At 38.3% G+C, this 20,256-nt stretch overlaps 2 protein-coding genes and 1 pseudogene across 4 annotated transcripts in view; 1 reads left to right on the top strand and 2 right to left on the bottom strand.

Moving 5' to 3' along the window:
• LOC143714410 (uncharacterized) overlaps window positions 1-1,228 on the bottom strand; it is an 81,702-nt gene extending 80,474 nt beyond the window's left edge. The window contains exon 1 of the mRNA XM_077205553.1: window positions 1,206-1,228. The gene's annotated coding sequence lies outside the window, so the exon portion shown is untranslated. The remainder of the gene's footprint in view (window positions 1-1,205) is intronic.
• Window positions 1-20,256, top strand: part of LOC143714394 (uncharacterized) — a 185,255-nt pseudogene that overhangs the window by 152,345 nt on the left and 12,654 nt on the right. The window lies entirely within an intron of this gene.
• On the bottom strand, window positions 7,078-20,164 carry LOC143714466 (uncharacterized). 2 transcript variants are annotated; one of them, XM_077205690.1, is made up of 3 exons: window positions 20,105-20,164; window positions 18,399-18,653; window positions 7,078-8,177 (listed from the first exon to the last, which is right to left on the bottom strand). In XM_077205690.1, exons 2-3 carry the CDS (start codon window positions 18,430-18,432, stop codon window positions 7,216-7,218), a joined length of 996 nt encoding a protein of 331 aa, XP_077061805.1. In that variant the 5' UTR covers window positions 18,433-18,653; window positions 20,105-20,164; the 3' UTR covers window positions 7,078-7,215. The 2 variants fall into 2 exon arrangements, with proteins under 2 accessions (XP_077061805.1, XP_077061806.1); XM_077205691.1 differs by having other exon boundaries at window positions 7,085-8,177; window positions 18,399-18,648; window positions 20,105-20,151.

Raw genomic sequence — 20,256 nt, 5'->3', positions numbered from 1 at the left:
GATAAATCATTAATAATATAGAAAATGACACCTATCTTTATCAACCTCAATCTAAAACTTTATATAGCTTACTCTGGGGACATCAGAGACTTATTTTACATATTAAGTGAAATATCTTTATGAACCTCTACAGGCAAATAACAACAACAACATAATATTTTAATCTAAATACAGTTCGACTTTTATAATAAATATTAATTGCAATAATTCCATCATTAACATGTTACAGATTTGTAGGCCTATGTACAGAAACTGACAATGATCATAAAACTCTTAAAAATTAAGAAAATGTTACGTTAAAATTTCCCACGTTCATACTTAGGTAAAGTTGGTTTTATATTCGCACATTCGCGTTAAAGAACTTTTTCAATTAAATAGTCAATAAAGCAATTTTTTTCCAGATTCGAAGCAGCTACATGATATTGACAACAAAGATTGTGAACTACAACATTTTCTACAATCGATCAAAATGGGTAAGTATATTTTTAATGCATACATACTTAGGAGAATATTCAATGTAGTGTGGTAACCAAAAAGTGAATATTGTTTTTCATCGTGTGCAAACAGGTAAATTTTAGCCAACTGCAGATGAAGCCTACTGGCAAATATCTCTCACATTATGTGTTCTTACCCTAACCCTTACTACACAAATAACATTATTTTAATATTTTAATCTCCTCAAAACGAGTTTTCCTTCGGGTTTGCACTTTGCAGATGGTCCCTTCTTAGCAGCCTGCGCATAGAGATCAATGTATTTTGTCCAGTGCGAAGGAAAGATCGTTTTGAGGAAATTTATGTTGTAGCTTCTGGTGTTTTATCTGTAGTTATATGTGATATGTGTTGTGTGCTGCAACAACGTTTAGTTCACGAGTTATTGAACGCGAATGTCCGCGAATATAAAACCAACTTTACCTTAGTCTCACAGATCTCGAACTTTAACTTGACAGACATTAACAGTTCTCACTCCAAACATCGAGACAATCACATCACACAAACAAACGAACACAAACTCGCTCAGGTCTGAATGAACTCCACATATTCTCCTCATGCTCGCTGCTGCTGCACTAAATGTTTATTTCAGTGAGAAGACGCCAGAAAAGACGCACACGTATCGCTGTGATCGATGAAAACAATACAGAAATGAGTCTGTCGCTTAATCAAACTGTATAAAGTGTGTGTGATGGTTGTGTAAATATGAGAAATACCGTGAGCTGCTCTCCTCGCCTCAGAAGACTCATGGGTCATGGGCCTCCAACGCACGCGCGAACGGGGCTCCCCCGCAGCCAATGAGGGCCACGCAGATTCACATATTTACTAGTGGCCTTCGATTATTATTATTGTAGAACTGAAGTGACTACAGTTACTGCAGATTGTCATCACTCAATGGCTGGCTGTCTAAGTGGTGTCCGCAAAATAATATAGAGTTCATAGACAATTGGAAAAGTTTTTGGGGCAGACCTGACCTGTTGAAAAGAGATGGTATTCATCCCTCCTCGGCTGGTGCTGCTCTTCTCTCTAGTAGCTAATATGGCACATAGTCTTAGAGAACAAACATTACAATCTGGGGCTCAGGTCGGGAAGCAGACAGACTGGCTAAACCGACCGTCTATTAGCTGTCTCACGTCACTTAGGTCACATAAATCCCGTCACATAGAGCCTCTTTCACCTAGATATCATCATATAGAGACTGTGTCTGTTCCCTGAATTAGGAAATCCAAAAAACTTCCAAACCCATCTAAGGGTAAAACATTTATTGATGTTCAAAAAAAAAATACAAATGAACAAATGATAAAGCTTGGGTTGCTGAATATTCAATCCCTCAAAAGCACTTTTTGTTAATGATATGATTACAGACCATAACCTAGCGGTGCTGTGTTTGACAGAAACTTTTTAAAAATTAAAAAAAGGCCTTTTGAAGTTAGGTTAGGTCTTTATTTCTGGTATATAAACTAAATTAAACACTGACTGAAAAAAATCTTCGAAAGTGAAAATTCTGGTTAATTTGGCTTTTGTTTATCTTAAAAATAAAGCAAAAACCTACATTCATTAATATTTTGGTTTATGTATAAAGAAAATGTATTGCTTTTTCTTAAATGTATTGCTATGGTATTAATAATCTTTTTACTTTATATACGGAAGTATTTTGTCTTCAGAAAATAAATATTTCTATCGAAAAACTAATACATTTGGCTGTAACAAATCAGAGTATTTTTTAAGTTTGCACAAAGTATTAGCCTACTTGTTACTACGGAAGAGGATTTGGGCCAAGCAATAATAAAAAATAAAACTATATCGATATTAAAGTAATTATAATGCGAGATTAAACTCGTTACATTTCGAGAAAAAAAAGTCGAAATACAATCTTGAAAATAAACTCATTAAATTTGTAAACTTTTTTTCTCTAAATTTAACGAGTTTAATCTCGCATTATAATGATTTTAATCTCGAAATGGTTTTATTTTTTTATTATTGCTTGGCCCTTATCCTCTTCCGTATTAATCTCAGTGTAGGTCAGCTGAAAAAGTTTAAGTTAATATTTAAGGCAATTATTTTATTGCCTGACTGCATAGATTTCAGTTTCTTTTATTTCACCGGCTGTATAGATTCATTCTGACGACGAACGTGGAATCAGTTTTTTTTTCTGCAAGACAAAGAAATCTGTGTAATTTCACAGTTCTTGATTTTGTTTAATAAAACTGTACAAGATGTGTTACTTATGTAGACGTCTCACTGACCAATGTTCTTTTATATGTTTTCAGCATTAAAATATATTTGTTATTACCACACTATATGGAAAAACCCATTTGAAAGAAATGGTGGTTCACAAGTTCACTTAGTATTTACTTTACAGAATTATAACACAGAATTTAGAGGAAAATAAAATTGATTTCATAGGGCCCTAAATTAAAAGGTAGCCACTTTGTGGAGTTAAATTGTGAACAAACAAATAGTTTACATTTGTATTCAAGTTTTTTTTCTCAAGAAAGAATTTCCCTCCATGGTAACTGAATATTGTAACAAATATCGATATCGTATGATATTGAAAAAATATTGTGATATTTTTTCCAATATCACCCAGAATAATTTGTGTTGGCCAATAATAATCGATCGAATAAATGCACTCACACTGTTGCTGCCATTGTAGAAGTGTATCTCCGTTACGTAACTCAGTTATTAGTGTTAGTTATTAGTGTCAGTGAAAAATATTTTAAAATAGTAATAAATTAATTAATTGAATATATAAAATTATATAATATAACTTAAGAGCAGTGTTGGGGAAAGTTACTTTTAAAAGTAATGCATTACAATATTGCGTTACTCCCCAAAAAAGTAACTAGGTACGTTACTTAGTTACTTTTTATGGAAAGTAATACGTTACATTACTTTTGCGTTACTTTTTCTCACCTGCATGGGCTTGTTTGTTTGTTTTTTAATAACAGCTAAAACAATCTATTTTTGCCAATTGTTAAGGCCCTTTCACATCAAAAGTTAAATGAATAAGCCTAAGGCTGAAGGAAATGCATATTTACTACTGTACAGTAGAGGGCGCCGCTCAAACAAACCTTTCAGCTGCTGCTGTTCTTGATTAAATAACAATAGGATACAGGAGAAGGAAGTTCAACACTCTTATTTCTAAACCTAATCTAAAGTCATTTTTGCTTATTAGTATGGTTGAATTAGATCATTGTAGGTCAGCAGCAAAGACATTGGTTAATAAAGTGAGATTAAATACATAAAGTATATTTGTGTAATTTAACATAGTTAATTATAAAACTTTTGCACAAAATTCTGAGATTGCATTTGACTGTTTTTATTCATTTTGAGGAATACTGAATGTCTTTGTGCAAGTGAGATGAGTAAAGGCATGTTCAATGCAAATGCACACAACACCTCACTTTATTTCTCTCAACATGGGGACAGGAGAGCTGTCAGTCAATAAATGTGAAAAAGTAACTAGCGTTACTTATTTTGAAAAAGTAACTCAGATGTTTTGTTGTAAATTGAAAAAGTAATGCGTTACTTTACTAGTTACTTGAAAAAGTAATCTGATTACGTAACTCAAGTTACTTGTAATAAGTTACCCCCAACACTGATCAAAACCAATGTTTCTTCTAATCTTTGACATGTCCAAGACTGTGATAAAAGGTAAAAAAAAAAATCCAGTCCACAATCATATTTAATATTGAAAATAAGTCATTTTGAGTACCCAAAATCAGTGACATCATTTATGAATTTGGCAATTAAGGAGTTAAAATCCTGATTTTTTTTTTTTAAACATTTAGTAGTTTTGATCAGGACTGAGGTTGATTAATAGATCTATGCAAAAAAAATTGAAAAAAAGATTTATCTGATACATTTTTACAGCAGTTTTCAGCCACGAACATAACGAAAGGGTAGTGAATTTGCCCACAGTGTACTGCTGAGTTTTTGAAAACTTTCAAAGCATTTTCCCAAAATATGTGTCAAAATAAGATTTGTCACCAAAAATCATTCCATTTGCTGAAACACGGAGAAAGTTATGGCCAAATTAAGACTAAAAAATACCCCTTAGTGGATGAAAACATCCCCAACAGCACATAAGGGTTAAAGTATTATTTATTCACATTTGCAACTTGATAAATAAATCCAATCATTAAAGTTGACATCGCCCGTTGAGTATTTGTAACAGAATATATGCCTTTTATATAAACACGTACTATTAAATGTGTTTAACACAGTAATTGTGTAAACAGTTGAGCACAATATTTACACATCATGTGTCTGTAGTAACACAAAATGTGTTACAAATCCTTTTACACATATTTTGTGTTCATTTTTAACACATCAATTTTAAGAGTGTACAGCGCAACAGAGGCGCTTCGGGAATGTAGAAAATTTATGTTGTAATGTGCCATTATTAATTAAAGAAAATGCTTGAGATTAATAATCTGTTACCTATTTAAACATTAGGAGCGGTAAAACATAAATGCTGTCGGCCAACATCGGTTAACAGCATGTAAGCCTATAGGCTTCGATGTTATCGTCTAAAAACATCTATTAATAAAAATAACAGACAATGAATAACATAGCTCCGAAAAGTGTTACGAATCAATGAAGATTTCAGAAGTTTTTATTTTTTTTACAAATAGCCTTTTAAATTACAAACAAAATTATGAGGATGGTAGAGCTGATGTTTTATGTTCAAATGTTTTCTTTACTTATTAAAGAAAATTATGCTAATCATAACAACCTGCTGTCCGCCTATATAAATATTAATTAATGCTAAAACACAAATGCTGCCAAGTGCCAACTTACACTGGTTAGCAAGTCCTGACAATATTTTAATTTTATGATCAATTATTTTAATTTATTGCACTGTTATGTTTCAGTTCATAAATCTAGGCAGACCAACAAATTAAAATAACACCATGTATAGCCTATGACGGATAACCTTGACATGCATAGCCTTTCTCAATTAGCCTATAGAAAAACTGGGCACACACAATGTTAACATTTAGCCTACTTTGCTTAAATTTGTTTCAGTTCTAAATTTGTACTGTAATTTCAGTATTGGGGATTATGAATTCGTTTAACTGTTTCACTTGTTTATTTACCAGTTCTCAACGAGCTGCGGCAGATTACGCAAGAGAGAGAATAAACGGACACTTTTCAAAGTCTATTATTGTAGCGCCACTTAGCGGTAAAAGGCAGCAACTACACATCCCAATTTTAAAGGCGGCGGTAAAAGTTTTATTCTGGTTGAGTACCAACTGTATACATTATCCATTTATGACTATATATTATTACATATACAATATTTATAAATGAAGACGAAAATAGTATTAGATGCAATATTCACGAAGTTTTATCCTTCATTGTGTACATATATTGCACATACATTTCACCATATAAATGTGAATGTATGTTCTCACACACACACACACACACACACACACACACATATATATATATATAGGCAAAAAAATTATACATAGCTCCACTGTGGTTTGGGATTTATTTTCAAGAAAAAAAAACTTTTCAAAACATATTATATATATATATATAAATAATATTAGCCTACATTTTTCCCTTTTGGAAATGACAACAGCTTGAGTTGACAGTATCTGGCCCCCAGGCGTGTCCACAACATCAAATCTGGACACCTTTAAAAAAAATTGTGGACACCTCTGTTTTAAGTAAGAGCTGTGGTTTATAGAGAAGTGGACATTGTATTACATGTCGATTGGAACATTTGGTTTAGCCACTCAAAGTTTTATATACAGAATAGTCATCAACCCATCTGTTTTGATTATAAACTTTTACATTAATATTTATTTTCTTCCACTGCAGGGTAGAAGACTCCAGCCTAGGAAGTTGACTAGTTCAGGTCCAGTTTTAGAAGAAATATACAGTTCGGGAGAAAAAAATATACAGTTCTGGAGAAAAACAACGTTCGGGAACCAAACTCTACAGTTTGAAATCCTGCTGTTTTTAAATAATTTAATTTGTCTTTTATACATTTGTAATTTTAACCGAACAATTAAATAAAGCTTAAACAGGATTGATTTGTATGTTCAGAAAAGTGTTGTTGTATACAAAACAAAATGTTCACAGAATTGAAAAAAAATATATTTTTATGCTATGGTTTTATCAAATACAGTGTCTTTATTTTACAGTACACAAAATTAATGCAGTAATCCCTATTACAGTAAATAATAAATAAAATATTTGCGGTGATGAAACAGTACTGTGATTATTACTGTAAAAAAGTTTACAGTATTTTTTAAAGTTACTGCGATTAAATTTACAGTAAGCATACTGTGAAAGGAACTACAGCTACTTACTTGCTAATTGCTGCCAGCAAGTTACTGTAAATTTCACAGTATTCTGTTTACAGTAGAGCAACAAGTATTTCATGATCACAGCAGAGAGAGACGAGATGAAGAGTTACAAGAACACAGCTGAAGAGTTTGATCAAACTAAATACTGCATATGTGTTTTCTCCACTGCATGGATCTTCATGTGTATCTTCAGGAGACTTTTAAAAGAGAAATTCTTTCCACACTGAACATCCATGCTGCACACCGGTGGTGGCTGAGGAGAGACCCCGACATGGTTGTAAGCGCTTTGTGTGTGCTACATATGAAATCGCTATATAAAAATGCTTCATTCATTCATTCATTCATTCAGTCTATATAAATATGGCAGCAGTGAAAAACTCTTTCCACACACAGATCATGAATGTGGCTTCTCCTTCGTATGAACTGTCAGGTGTGTCTTCAGGTGTGATGCCCAAGGGAATGTTTTGCCACACTGATCACATGTGAACGACTTCTCTCCGGTGTGGATCATCATGTGTCCTTTAAGGTGTGCTGACTGCGTGAAACTCTTCCCACACTGATCACATGTGAACGGCTTTTCTCCAGTATGAACTCTCCTATGCACATCAACATGATGTTTGTATGTGAAACTCTTTCCACACTGGTCACACGTGTGCGGCTTCTCTCGGCTGTGGATCCTCTCATGTGTTTTCAGAGTTGATGAGTGACTGAATCTCTTATCGCAGTGTGAGCACTTGTAAGGTTTTTCTCCAGTGTGAATGCTCTGGTGCCGTTTTAAACATTTCGCTGTAGTAAAAGTCTTCTCACACTCAAAGCACATGTACTCTCTCACACCAGTGTGAGTTTTCTGATGGTCATGTAAATATTGCAGCTGGGAAAAACTCTTTCCACACACAGAACATGAATGTGGCTTCTCCTTCGTATGAACTGTCAGGTGTCTCTTCAGGTTTGATTCCCAAGGGAATGTTTTGCCGCATTGATCACATGAGAACGGCTTCTCTCCGGTGTGAACTCTCATGTGCCTCTTAAGACTTGTTTTTTGTCTGAAACTCTTTCCACACTGATCACATGTGTGCGGCTTCTCTCCGGTGTGGATCCTCATGTGACTCTTAAGATTATGTTTCGTTGTGAAACTGTTTCCACACTGAGTGCAGGTGAAAGATTTCTTGGCTCTTGTTTTCTTTAAAAATGTCTGTTTAGTCTTTGAGCGACTCAAAGGTTTTTCTCCAGGTTTGACATGATGTTCCTCCTTCACTTCACTCAGTTCTTCTCTCTCCTCCTTCACTTCACTCAGTTCTTCACTCTCCTCCTCCACTTCACTCAGTTCTTCTCTCTCCTCCTTCACTTCACTCAGGTCTGCATTTTCAGCAAATCAAAAAATTCAAAGAGAGACATTTTTAGTGAAATGTCATACATATGAGCCCTGATATAATCACTTTTTACATTTTGTATTTTTGCCTTTTTATAAATTAATTATACCTCCCTGAAACTTTTCATGAATGAGGTACACTGATATTCCAATTATTATTTCTAAAACATTATGGAAGGATAAGTCTAGTGTGGCCGGCCCTTAATCAATTAAAAAGTTTAGTAACAAAAATTAAATATCAGTATAAAAGTTGGTCAAAATATGGCAGAATTGCATATTTTAATGATAATATCACATTAGATTAACTTTATTTTGATAGTCCACTTTAGACATTCTACTAACTATAAGTAACTTTTCAAATACATATAAACCAACTGTCATTAGAGTATTAGAAGACTGTCAGTAAACTCTTAGGCTATGGTAGGTGTTAGGGTTCGGGTTAGGAGAATGAGTTGACTTGTAGTTGCCAAGTTACTTAAAGTGAGCAGTATGTCTGTTGGTGGACCAACAAAATAAAGTGTTAGCAGATATTAAGCATACAATTGTAAGGCTGGAAGCTTACACTGCTATTTTGAACCAATAATCGGAAGGCTGTTGATATTTATCTGACTCCAACATAATTAATCTGACTCCATTAAAGTTGTTGTTATTCTTTAACCTCTTATTCTTTAAAGGTAAAGGTCTTTCTTAAAACTGATAGGAAAAAAACGTAGGATTTAACTTGAATGTTTAGATAACAAAAGTAATCATCACTTAAGCTTTCAACATAATCAGTAATAAAAGGAAAGATTCTCAAAGCCTTTACAGCAGGCAAAGTTATTTATCCAGCTGTGTTTGCAGGATGCTGGAGACACCCGCCCAAGGCTTCTGAGAAATTAAAGAGAAAAATACCCCTAGAGTCTGCGAGAGCAGGGGCGGAAGATGACTCAATGTTGGACAACATGGTTAACGACGTTGGAATGGAAACGGATATGAGTATGGAGAGTACTTCACAAAAGACTAGTTCAGGTTCTGCAGGTAGTAAAGTCATTGAACTCCAAGCTTGTGTCTGTGGCTGGAGCAAGGCGACAACGGTCAGGGGTTTGAAGATTCATGAAGGGAAAATGAAATGCTTGAGGGAGAAGGGACAAGGGCCTCGCATTGATCAGTACTTCTTACGAAGTCAGTCAAGTCAGTCGAATGAAATCCAGCGACAGGAAGCAAACCACAGCTCGCAGGATATCAGCACCCCTGTCGTAGAGGAGATGAGGGTTTGCAAAGTTAGTGATGAACACATTGATACTTGTGAACCCGGTCAGACTAGCCAGCATAAGAGAGAAAAGAACCTCAAAGGGCATAGGCCTGGAGTTAGATGGCCAAGAGCTTGTGAGAAAACTGCATGGGACACGGTAAACACAGATCTATGCTTTGCATTGGAAAGATTAACTGGTACAGTTGAAAAGAAGCTGGATAAATTTGGGGACATCATTTACGCATATGGAAGTGAGAGGTTTGGTGTGGAAAAAAGGAAGGAAAAAGTACAAACTACTCCTGGATTGTCTAGACGGCAGCAGAAAATTGAAGGGTTATTTAGAGAAAGGAGACAGCTGAGGAAGCAATGGAAAAGAGCGGAACAAAGTCAGAAGGAGGGACTCAATCTCTTACAAAGGGCCATAAAAGATAAGCTTACAACATTACGCAGAGCTGAGCGACTACAGAAACACTACAAAAAGAAGGAGCGTGCGAGGGCTAATTTCTATAAAGATCCATTCAAATTCGTAAAGAAGTTATTCACCAGTGAGAAGAACGGCACTTTAAAAGCATCTAGGGTTGAGCTAGAGAGATATTTGGAGGAAACGCATACAGATGCAAAAAGGCATGAGCCTATGTCAATTCCGTCAGACATCCCACCTGTCAATCCACCAGAATACCAAATGGAGGTCTGTGCACCTAAGTGGAAAGAGATAGAGCAGGTTGTGAGAAAGGCAAGGGCTTCATCCTCTCCAGGGCCTAATGGAGTTCCATACAGAGTGTACAAGAGTGCTTCAGGAGTTCTACGAATTCTGTGGAAATTGATAAAAGTGGCTTGGGAAAAGCAGGTTGTACCTAGAGCATGGCGCCGAGCAGGTGGAGTCTTTATACCCAAAGAAAAAGATGCTACAAGCATCAGTCAAAAAAAAAAATCGCCCTATTTCACTATTAAACGTCGAAGGCAAGATTTTCTTCAGCATTATTGCTCAGAGATTGTCAACCTACCTATTAAACAATGGCTTCATTGACACTTCAGTTCAAAAAGCATGCATTCCAGGATTCTCAGGATGCTTAGAACACATCAGTGTTATCTGGCAACGAATTCAATCAGCTAAAAAGGAGAGGAAGGAGCTCCACGTGACATTCCCTGGATTTGGCTAATGCATATGGTTCAGTGCCACATGAGCTTCTTTGGGCATCATTTGATTTTTTCAGGGTACCGATGTCGATGACAAATTTAGTGAAAGCCTATTTTGGAGATTTGCAATTTAGTTTCTCAACTCCAGAATTCAGCACTACATGGCAATGCTTAGAGGTTGGAATAATGGCAGGATGCACCATTTCTCCACTGGCTTTTACCATGGCAATGGAAGTAATCATTAGGGCATTAAAATGGGTAGTAGGAGGAGAGCGCTTGGCTTCTGGGATGCGACTACCACCAATCAGAGCGTACATGGATGACATGACAACCATGACTACAACGGTAGCCTGCACTTATCGGTTATTAGGGAAGTTAACAGATAATATTGAATGGGCACGAATGCAATTTAAGCCCTCTAAATCAAGGAGCATCTCAATAATTAAAGGCAAGGTAGTAGATAAAACATTCTTCATTAATGGTGAGGCAATACCAACAGTTTCTCAGAAGCCAGTGAAGAGTCTAGGGAGATGGTACGATGGGGATCTAAAGGACACAGTTCGAGTGGGAGAAGTTAGACAACAAGCAGTGGAAGGGTTGAAGAGCATAAACAGCTGTGCTCTACCAGGCAAACTAAAACTCTGGTGCTTTCAGTTTGGTCTACTGCCAAGGTTGCTGTGGCCACTGACTGTGTACGAGGTTTCTTTGACAACAGTGGATAAGCTGGAAGGGTTAATAAGTTCATACATCAGGAAATGGTTGGGAGTTCCACGCAGCCTCAGCAGAGTGGGACTTTATAGTAAAGGAGTATTGCAGCTGCCAGTCTGTGCTTTAACTGAGGAGTTTAGGTGTGCCAAGGTCAGACTGGAAATGACTTTAGCAGAGTCACGCGACAAATGTGTAAGGGAGGCAGCCCCTGTGGTAAAAACTGGTAGAAAGTGGTCAGCAAAGAAATCTGTAGTAGAGGCAAAGGCTGACCTTCAAATTGGGGATATCGTGGGACAGGTACAACATGGAAGAGGGGGTTTTGGGCTCAGTTTAGCTCCTACTAAATGGCACAAGGCAGGCCCAGCTCAAAGGAGGAAGCTGGTAGTCAACGAGGTGCGAAAGCAGGAGGAGAGGATGAGGTGTATAAAGGCCATTTCCCAGGCCAATCAGGGAGAGTGGATGAGATGGGAGAGTGTGGAACAACGCAAAATGGGCTGGCAAGACCTTTGGTCAATGGAAGAGAGTAGGATCAGTTTCCTTATTAGGTCAACATATGATGTTCTCCCATCACCGCAGAACCTAAACCTCTGGGTAGGAGAGGATCCCTCTTGTCCTTTGTGTTCATCACCTGATCCATTAAGGCACATTTTGCAGGATGTAAGGTGGCTCTTAGCCATGGTTGGTTTACTTGGCGCCATGACCAAGTATTGCGATGTTTGGCTTTAGCATTGGAAGGCAAGCGTGGTATGACCAATAAGTTGCCGTCTGTTCTAGCAAAACATTACATGCAGAAGACAATATTCCTCCGCCCAGGAGAGCAACCACCAAGAAAAGGTGCTAACACCAATTCTCGCCCAGGACAACTGGAAGCTGCTAGGGACTGGAAGATGCTGGCTGATCTTGATCAACGGCTTATTTTTCCACCTGAGATTGCCACCACTAACCTACGACCAGATATTGTTTTTTGGTCTGGATCAGCACGCATTGTTCAACTGATAGAGTTAACAGTGCCATGGGAGGATGCGGTAGATGAGCCATATGAGAGGAAGAAGCTGCGGTATGCTCACCTGGCCACTGAAGCAGAACAGCGAGTCCAGGTTTATCCAGTGGAAGTGGGATGTCGAGGTTTTGTGCCACACTCTACAACCCGGTTCCTCAGAGATGTCGGATTTAGTGCCCAAGAGTTGCGTCGCACAGTAAAGAACTTATCTGAAGCAGCAGCAAGGAGCAACTGGCTGTGGTTGAGACGGAAAGATTCTAGCTGGCTGTTTACAGGCCGCCATTCTACGGTTTCTTGAAAACTTGAAAAGAGTCTGTTGGTTTATTTGTATAGGTTGTATAGTATATACAGTCATTATGTTCCTGTGTATATTGCGTGAATGACGGGTGGTTGGGCAGATATTGTGTTTTGTGGTAGGTGGTATGCCATACGGAACCGTTGCCACTGAAACTGCACCAGTGGGGCTCGACAGCCTTAGTCAAATGGGTTGGCGCGTATGGTTGGGTTGCGGAGAGATTGTGAGATTGTGGTTAGGTCTCAGCAGCAAGAGGGAAGTAGAGGTCAGTAAGCTGGACTGAGTTGAGTGGGGGGCGGAGGGGGGTGACTCTGGGACGCCAGAGTCACTGTCGAGCCCTCTTGAGGTGTTGTGGGCTAGTCGACGAAACACTGAGGACGGAAGGTGCCCACTTGAAGACCCTAGAGAGGTTCCCTCCTCCGCTCAATCCAGACGGTTGTTATGGGGGGACCGCACTGTGTTTGTTGCCGTTGTGTGTGCTGACGCGTGTTAATACTAGACAGATGGAGATTTACATCACCATATGGAAAGAAGCGTAAATGGATGAAGCATAGGTTACTGTAAAGCTATGTCTTAGTTGGTGCTTATCTTGGCGAAAGCCGAGTACAAATCAGCATGAAGTTTTAACATCTACGCTCGTGTAATGAAATCAGTTACATGTTTAAATATACAGACAGTAGAATGGAACAACATACTGTATAGAAAACTTAGTTGTAACAAATCATGCACTGTTGTGCAGACGAGGCCGTTAAAGCCTTTCACATAGTATTAGGCCTTTCTCCAAGATCAACAGTTACCTTTCCTTCTTATACCCTCTCTATCAAGTTCACTACCATTCATTTCAGTTTATAAGATGTCAGATGAGACCAAACATGATGGCATAGTTACATGTTAGAGCACATGTGTAAATAAACAGTATGTAGTTGAAAGCATATGTCCTGTGAAGCAAATGCTAATTTAATTTGAATTAAATGCATTAATTTCCTATTTTCACTGTAAAGCTGCTATGAAACAATCTATATTGTTAAAAGCGTTATATTAATGAAAGTGACTTGACTTGACATGACTTTCAGTGATTATGCTTGTTAAGGCTGAGATGACTCCATATTTAATATTCCCAGATGTTGTGGCTCAGATAAGGTCCAGTTCTGGTTTATTTAGTTCAAACATTCATCAGTGGACCACTCCCAGCAAGAGGAACAAACAGGTTTTCACGGTTGCTTGGGCTTAATACATGGCTGCAAAAAACCTGCAATATAAAAGGAGTGAACTTTATTGACAACTTCAATCTTTTCTGGAGTCAGAGGCAACTGTTTCAACAGAATGGCCACCACCCAAACAAACTTGGTTCAAGAGTGCTAAAGGACAATATCTACTTCTCCCTCCGTCATCCTTCTGCAATGTGTGCCAATCCACTCAACCTGAATGGCACACACACACCTGGATACAGTATGAATGACCACAGGATTTCACTTCAGCCCCTGAATGGACATGCGGTTGACACATCACACAAGGACAGTGATAACACCACTCAGCCACAACAACCTCTGCTCACGGACACAATCTCAGCTGAGCCCTGCCCACAGAGCTCACCACAGACAGACTGTGACATACCAGCACTGCTCCAATATACAGCACCCAAGGACGACTTTCTGGAAAACAGCCAGGGAAACCAGGACAGCATATTACAGCCTCCAATAACACCAGAGCAAAAATCACTCTCACTGGAAACATTATCACTCTCTCCAGCATCTCCACTTCTGTGCTTCTCAGAGAAAATGGAACAACTGGTGCACGCTGGAACTAGACTATCCCACTCTTTTGCTGCGAGCCCCCAGATACCAACCAAAAAACGCCAGGCCCCACAACCACCAAAGCCTACGGGCCCAGCTCGCCCTCCCCCTCCTCCTGTGAGAGCTCTTCGGCCTCTGCCACAGCGCCAGGGCCCACACCCTCCTCCGGCGGCTCGAGGTGAACCAAAAACAACTGATACCAGCTCTCAGTGATATGTGTCGGGTCCCCGCTATGATAACAATAACTTTCTCAAATGTTTACAGAACAAGCGGGAACCCAGTGTGCCTGTATCTTTTTCTATTGCTGTTCAATTACATGATAGAAAGTCTAAGGCCTTCAAAAGCCGTACAGCAAACCCATCTAATCTGGTGCCTATTACACGACATACCAAGATTGCTGTGGGGACAAAAAGTAAGACTGTTAAGTTAGCACTTTTAAACATCCGCTCACTTAAAAATAAATCACTTTTAGTCAATGACTTAATAACCACATACAACCTGGATTTCATGTTGCTAAATGAAACTTGGCTAGAAGAAAGTTGCAGTGCAACAGTCCTCAATGAAACAGCCCCTCCTAACTTTACTTTTATGAGTGTCTGCAGAGCTGTCAGAAGAGGCGGAGGTTTAGCTGCTCTTTATAAAGATGTCTATCAATGTAAGCAAATATCATTTGGGAATTACCCGTCTTTCGAATATCTGGGTATTGTGTTAAAAGGTGCTCCACGCATTTTACTTATCATTGTTTACAGGCCTCCTAAATACTCTCCAGCTTTTGCTGAGAACTTAACAGAACTGTTAAGTTCTATTTCCTCAGAGTTTGACTGCTTTGCCATTGCTGGAGATTTTAACATTCACATAGATAATGCAGAGAACAATATGGCAAAAGAAATCAAAACTGTTTTAAAAACTTTTGATCTGACTCAGCATGTACATGGAGCCACACATAATCGTGGACACACTCTAGATTTACTTATCAGTAAGGGTCTAAACATTTCATCAATTGTTATTAAGGATGTAGCACTGTCTGATCATTTTTGTATTTTCTTTGATATATTGATCTCTCCTGCCATTGAAGCTAGATCTGTGTCTGTCAAGAAGAGATGCTTAAATGAGAACACTAGTGTACTATTTATGAAGGCTATATCTTTAACACCAAGCATATCTGCTGACTCTGTTGATTTTCTCCTTGATTCTTTTAACTCAAAAGTTAAGAGTGTAATTGATGATATTGCTCCTGTGAAAGTCAGGAAGAAGAGTGGCAGACAAAAAGCACCTTGGAGAAACTCAACAGCAGTGCAAAATATGAAAAGACAATGCAGAAAAGCAGAGCGCATGTGGCGGAAGACAAAACTTGTAGTCCATTATAACATCTACAAAGACAGCATCCATGCTTTCAATAAGGAACTAAGCAAAGCTAGACAGACTTTTTTCTCGAATATTATAAACAGCAATATAAACAACACGCGCACTCTTTTTGCTACTGTAGAGAGACTGACAAACCCCCCAAGCCAGATTCCCAGTGAAATGCTCTCAGTGAGAAAGTGCAGTGAGTTTGCTTCTTTCTTCTCTGAGAAAATTAATAATATCAGAAAGGTGATCAGCTCATCCTTGAGTTGCGCTGGGGTCAGGCAGATCAGACAACAGGACGAGAAAGTAGCCACTATGTCTGATTTCGAAGAAATTGATGGCAAAATTTTGGAAGAAACCGTACAGCAACTAAAAACATCAACCTGCGCCCTTGATGCACTTCCCACATCTTTTTTCAAAAATGTGTTACACAGCTTAGAAGCAGATCTCCTAGAAGTGGTAAATGCCTCACCTCTCTCTGGGAGTTTTCCGACCTCCCTGAAAACTGCTGTTGTCAAGCCCCTCCTGAAAAAGAGCAATCTGGATAAGACCATATTAAACAACTATAGACCGATCTCAAATCTTCCTTTCATAGGCAAGATCATTGAAAAAGTTGTCTTCAATCAGCTGAACAAATTCTTAAGCTCGAATGGATACTTTGACCATTTTCAATCTGGTTTCCGACCGCACCACAGTACAGAGACCGCGCTCATAAAGATAATAAATGATATTCGCTTAAATACTGATACAGGCAAATTATCAGTGCTGGTACTACTCGACCTCAGTGCTGCATTTGACACTGTCGATCACAAAATACTTCTTGACAGGCTGGAAAACTGGGTCGGGCTTTCTGGGATAGTCCTAAAATGGTTCAGGTCATACTTAGGAGGCAGAGGTTATTATGTGAGTATAGGAGACCATAAGTCTGAGTGGACATCCATGACATGCGGAGTCCCTCAAGGCTCAATTCTTGCGCCACTCCTATTCAACCTGTACATGCTCCCAATGAGCCAAATAATGAGAAAGAACCAAATCGCTTACCATAGCTATGCAGACGACACACAGCTCTACTTAGCCCTATCGCCTAACGATTACAGCCCCATTGACTCCCTTTGCCAATGCATTGATGAAGTAAACAATTGGATGTGCCAAAACTTTCTTCAGTTAAACAAAGACAAAACTGAAGTCATTGCGTTTGGAAACAAAGATGAAGTTCTCAAGGTGAACGCATACCTTCAGTCTAGGGGTCAAACAACTAAAAATCAAGTCAGGAATCTGGGTGTGTCTCTGGAGTCAGACCTTAGTTTCAGTAGTCATGTCAAAGCAATAACTAAATCAGCATATTATCACCTGAAAAATATTGCAAGAATTAGATGCTTTGTTTCCAGTCAAGACTTAGAAAAACTTGTGCATGCTTTCATCACCAGTAGGGTGGATTATTGTAATGGACTTCTCACTGGCCTTCCCAAAAAGACCATAAGACAGTTGCAGCTCATACAGAACGCTGCTGCTAGGATTCTGAGCAGAACCAGAAAATATGAACACATCACACCAGTCCTCAGGTCTTTACACTGGCTGCCAGTTACATTTAGGATTGATTTTAAAGTATTATTACTGGTATATAAATCATTCAATGGCCTAGGACCTCAATACATTGCAGATATGCTCAGTGAATATAAACCCAACAGATCACTCAGATCATTAGGATCACATCGGCTAGAAATACCAAGGGTTCACTCTAAGCATGGCGAGTCTGCTTTTAGCTACTATGCCAGCCGCAGCTGGAACCAGCTTCCAGAAGAGATCAGATGTGCTCCTACAGTAGCCACATTCAAATCCAGACTCAAAACACATCTGTTTAGCTGTGCATTTACTGAATGAGCACTGTGCCACTGTTCGTCCGACTGTTTGCACTGTATTTTACTTTATGTTTTAATTATTCTGATTTCTGTATTTTATCTTTTATTCTAAACTGTTTTAATTATTCTGATTTCTTTTGATTATTTTAATTTCTTCTATGTAAAGCACTTTGAATTACCATTGTGTATGAAATGTGCTATATAAATAAACTTGCCTTGCCTTGCCTTGCCTATTTCTTTACTCTTGGCTGACATGTGGCATTGCTATGGGCTGCTTGTGGCCCAGATCTGGCAAACAGGAGTGGTCCGTCCAAGGGCCTTCATTCCACGCTGCATGTGGGCCAGATCATCTTTCCACAAGTGCCAGATGTGGGCCGGATCTGGGCCAACACAATTTTGCTATCTGGGTACAGTGGCCGTAGAAACTTCACAAGCTGAAAGTCTAGACTGAGCGTAGCTTTAATTTGTTCTAATTTTAACAATTTTGTATTAGTATATTATATGTGTCCAACATGTTTCTCTCATCCCTGTTACTTCTGACATGATTTCCTCCTTTCAAAAACAGAGCATTTCTTAAAATTGTGACACCCAGGAAGTGACATCATCTGGGCTCTTTCTACTGCATGATGGGAAGACAAGAAAATAATCTCAATCCATTGTCTCAGTTTTTACACAAACTGTACAGTGTTGACCGGATACCAAAGTTATTATAAGAAGAATCATCTCAATAAATATGAATAACTTCTTGAACATTTTTAATCATTTCATAGTTTAATGTTCAATGTTTCTAACATGAATGTTCTTCAGCATCATGAATGAATGAAGAATAAACACCAACCTCTTTGTTCTTCAGGATCTTCAGTGTGTTTCATTCTGCAGGTTCTGGATCACTCGTGTTCTCACTGTCCTCTTTAATAAACTCAGTCTTTGCAGATTTCAGCTCTTCCTGATGCTTTCATGCTCGTCTTCACTTGTAGCTGATGGGAATTTACAGCATTTATTGGTGAATGAATGTGGGAGGAGCTTCACTGATGATGTGATTGTTGTGGGAGGAGCTTCACTGATGATGAATTCCAGTGTGGGAGGAGCTGATCTACCAAAATCAAAAATATATCAGACAGTTACTGAGTTTGTGTTTGTACTAAATATCACATCTAAGCCTGTTTGTCTGTCTATTGTAAAGTAACTGATTCTAATTCACAACTTATTTTATTACTAACCTGAACATTATCCTGCTTCTTCATTAATATTAAGGATGGGGGAAAAAAATTGATACTCGGATGCATCACGATTAACTCTCCAACTATTCTGGATCGATTCTGTACTTACTTTTTAATCACAGACTCACTCACTCACACACACACACACACACCACTCGAACCTAACATAAAATAGTCTTTCATGAAGGTCGGAAAGGTTGAAGCGAATTACAAGGACTTGATTGCACAGGATATTGCACAGAAAAACGTAGCTACATATTTGTAACCAACAGATACCCTTAGTCTTAGACCAGTGAAATGAGCTTAAAGTGCCAATTTACAGGAGATCTGAAGACATCAGCATAATAAATGAGGTGAAAACAGGAACTATTGACGTGAAATGGGTAGAACTATTTACTTCCCTAGTACAACAGTTATCAGTTTAAAAGTTATATGTGAATTTAATGTGGGATAATGGCCTTCATCATCTCAGTATGCTAATGCTGTGAATCAGATGCGAGGGAATCGTCATTATGCAGATTGAGGACTCTTGTGTCTCTTACACCTCTAACACACATCTGTGCCATTTGCTACACAGGACACACACCCTTATTCCCACTACATACTATTGATCTACTAGAGTGTTCTAACATGTTTTGTCTCATCCGACAGCTTGTAAACTGAACAGAATTGTGCTGAACTTAATAGAGATATTAATCCTAATGTACAATCGAGATACTGAAACATATGTTAAAGTACTTCTCGCTCTCTTAATCACCAGCCATTTGCCTTCAGGTTTATGGTCTTCTGGTTCCCTGCCAGTGGTTTTGGTGTTGGTATTCCACTCATGTTTAACAACGCCTTGCTCAGGGTATAAGAAGAAAAGTCAGTTTTTCTATATAGTAGCCTTTAGCCTATGTTGTTCTATTGTGCTGTCTGTTTATTTAAACATGACGTAATAAACAACTTTGCCTGCTCTAAAGGCATTGAGAATAAGCCCCCTTATTACTGATAATGTTAAAAGCTAAAGTGATTTTAACTTGCTTAATTCTGGTTAAATTCTATATTTTTCTCTCAGATCCAAGAAAGCCTTAAATTACCTTGAGGTTAAAAAACAATAATAACTTTCAAGGGGTCAAATTACTTATATTAGAGTCAGATAACTAAATGCTCATTCTCCTTCAACTGCTTTTTGATCCCATTGGTTCAAATTAGTACTGCCTTCAAGACTTACAAAATTATAGTGTTTTCTGCATCTCTGTTTTTCGAAGGCTTGATTGTGTTTATGGGATGCAGTCTAACATGTGTTCATGCTTCATTAAAAAAAAAATCCCATATAGTTTACCTTTATTCTACACGCTGTGTCCCTTCTCGTAAACCGGTCTGATGATTTCCTGGTTATAAGCCTCTCCCTCAGAAATACACGACGGGCTCTGATTGGTCGGCTTGACCCAGTGTGTTGTGATTCGCTAACCGCCTAGTCACGCTGTCCGGAAA

The sequence above is a fragment of the Siphateles boraxobius genome, unplaced genomic scaffold (assembly GCF_051911475.1).
Source record: "Siphateles boraxobius isolate OS27281-9 unplaced genomic scaffold, OSU_SipBor_1 54, whole genome shotgun sequence".
Lineage (NCBI taxonomy): Eukaryota > Metazoa > Chordata > Actinopteri > Cypriniformes > Leuciscidae > Siphateles > Siphateles boraxobius.
Note: the sequence above shows the minus strand (reverse complement) of the source record. Positions and strands in the feature narration are given on the sequence as shown.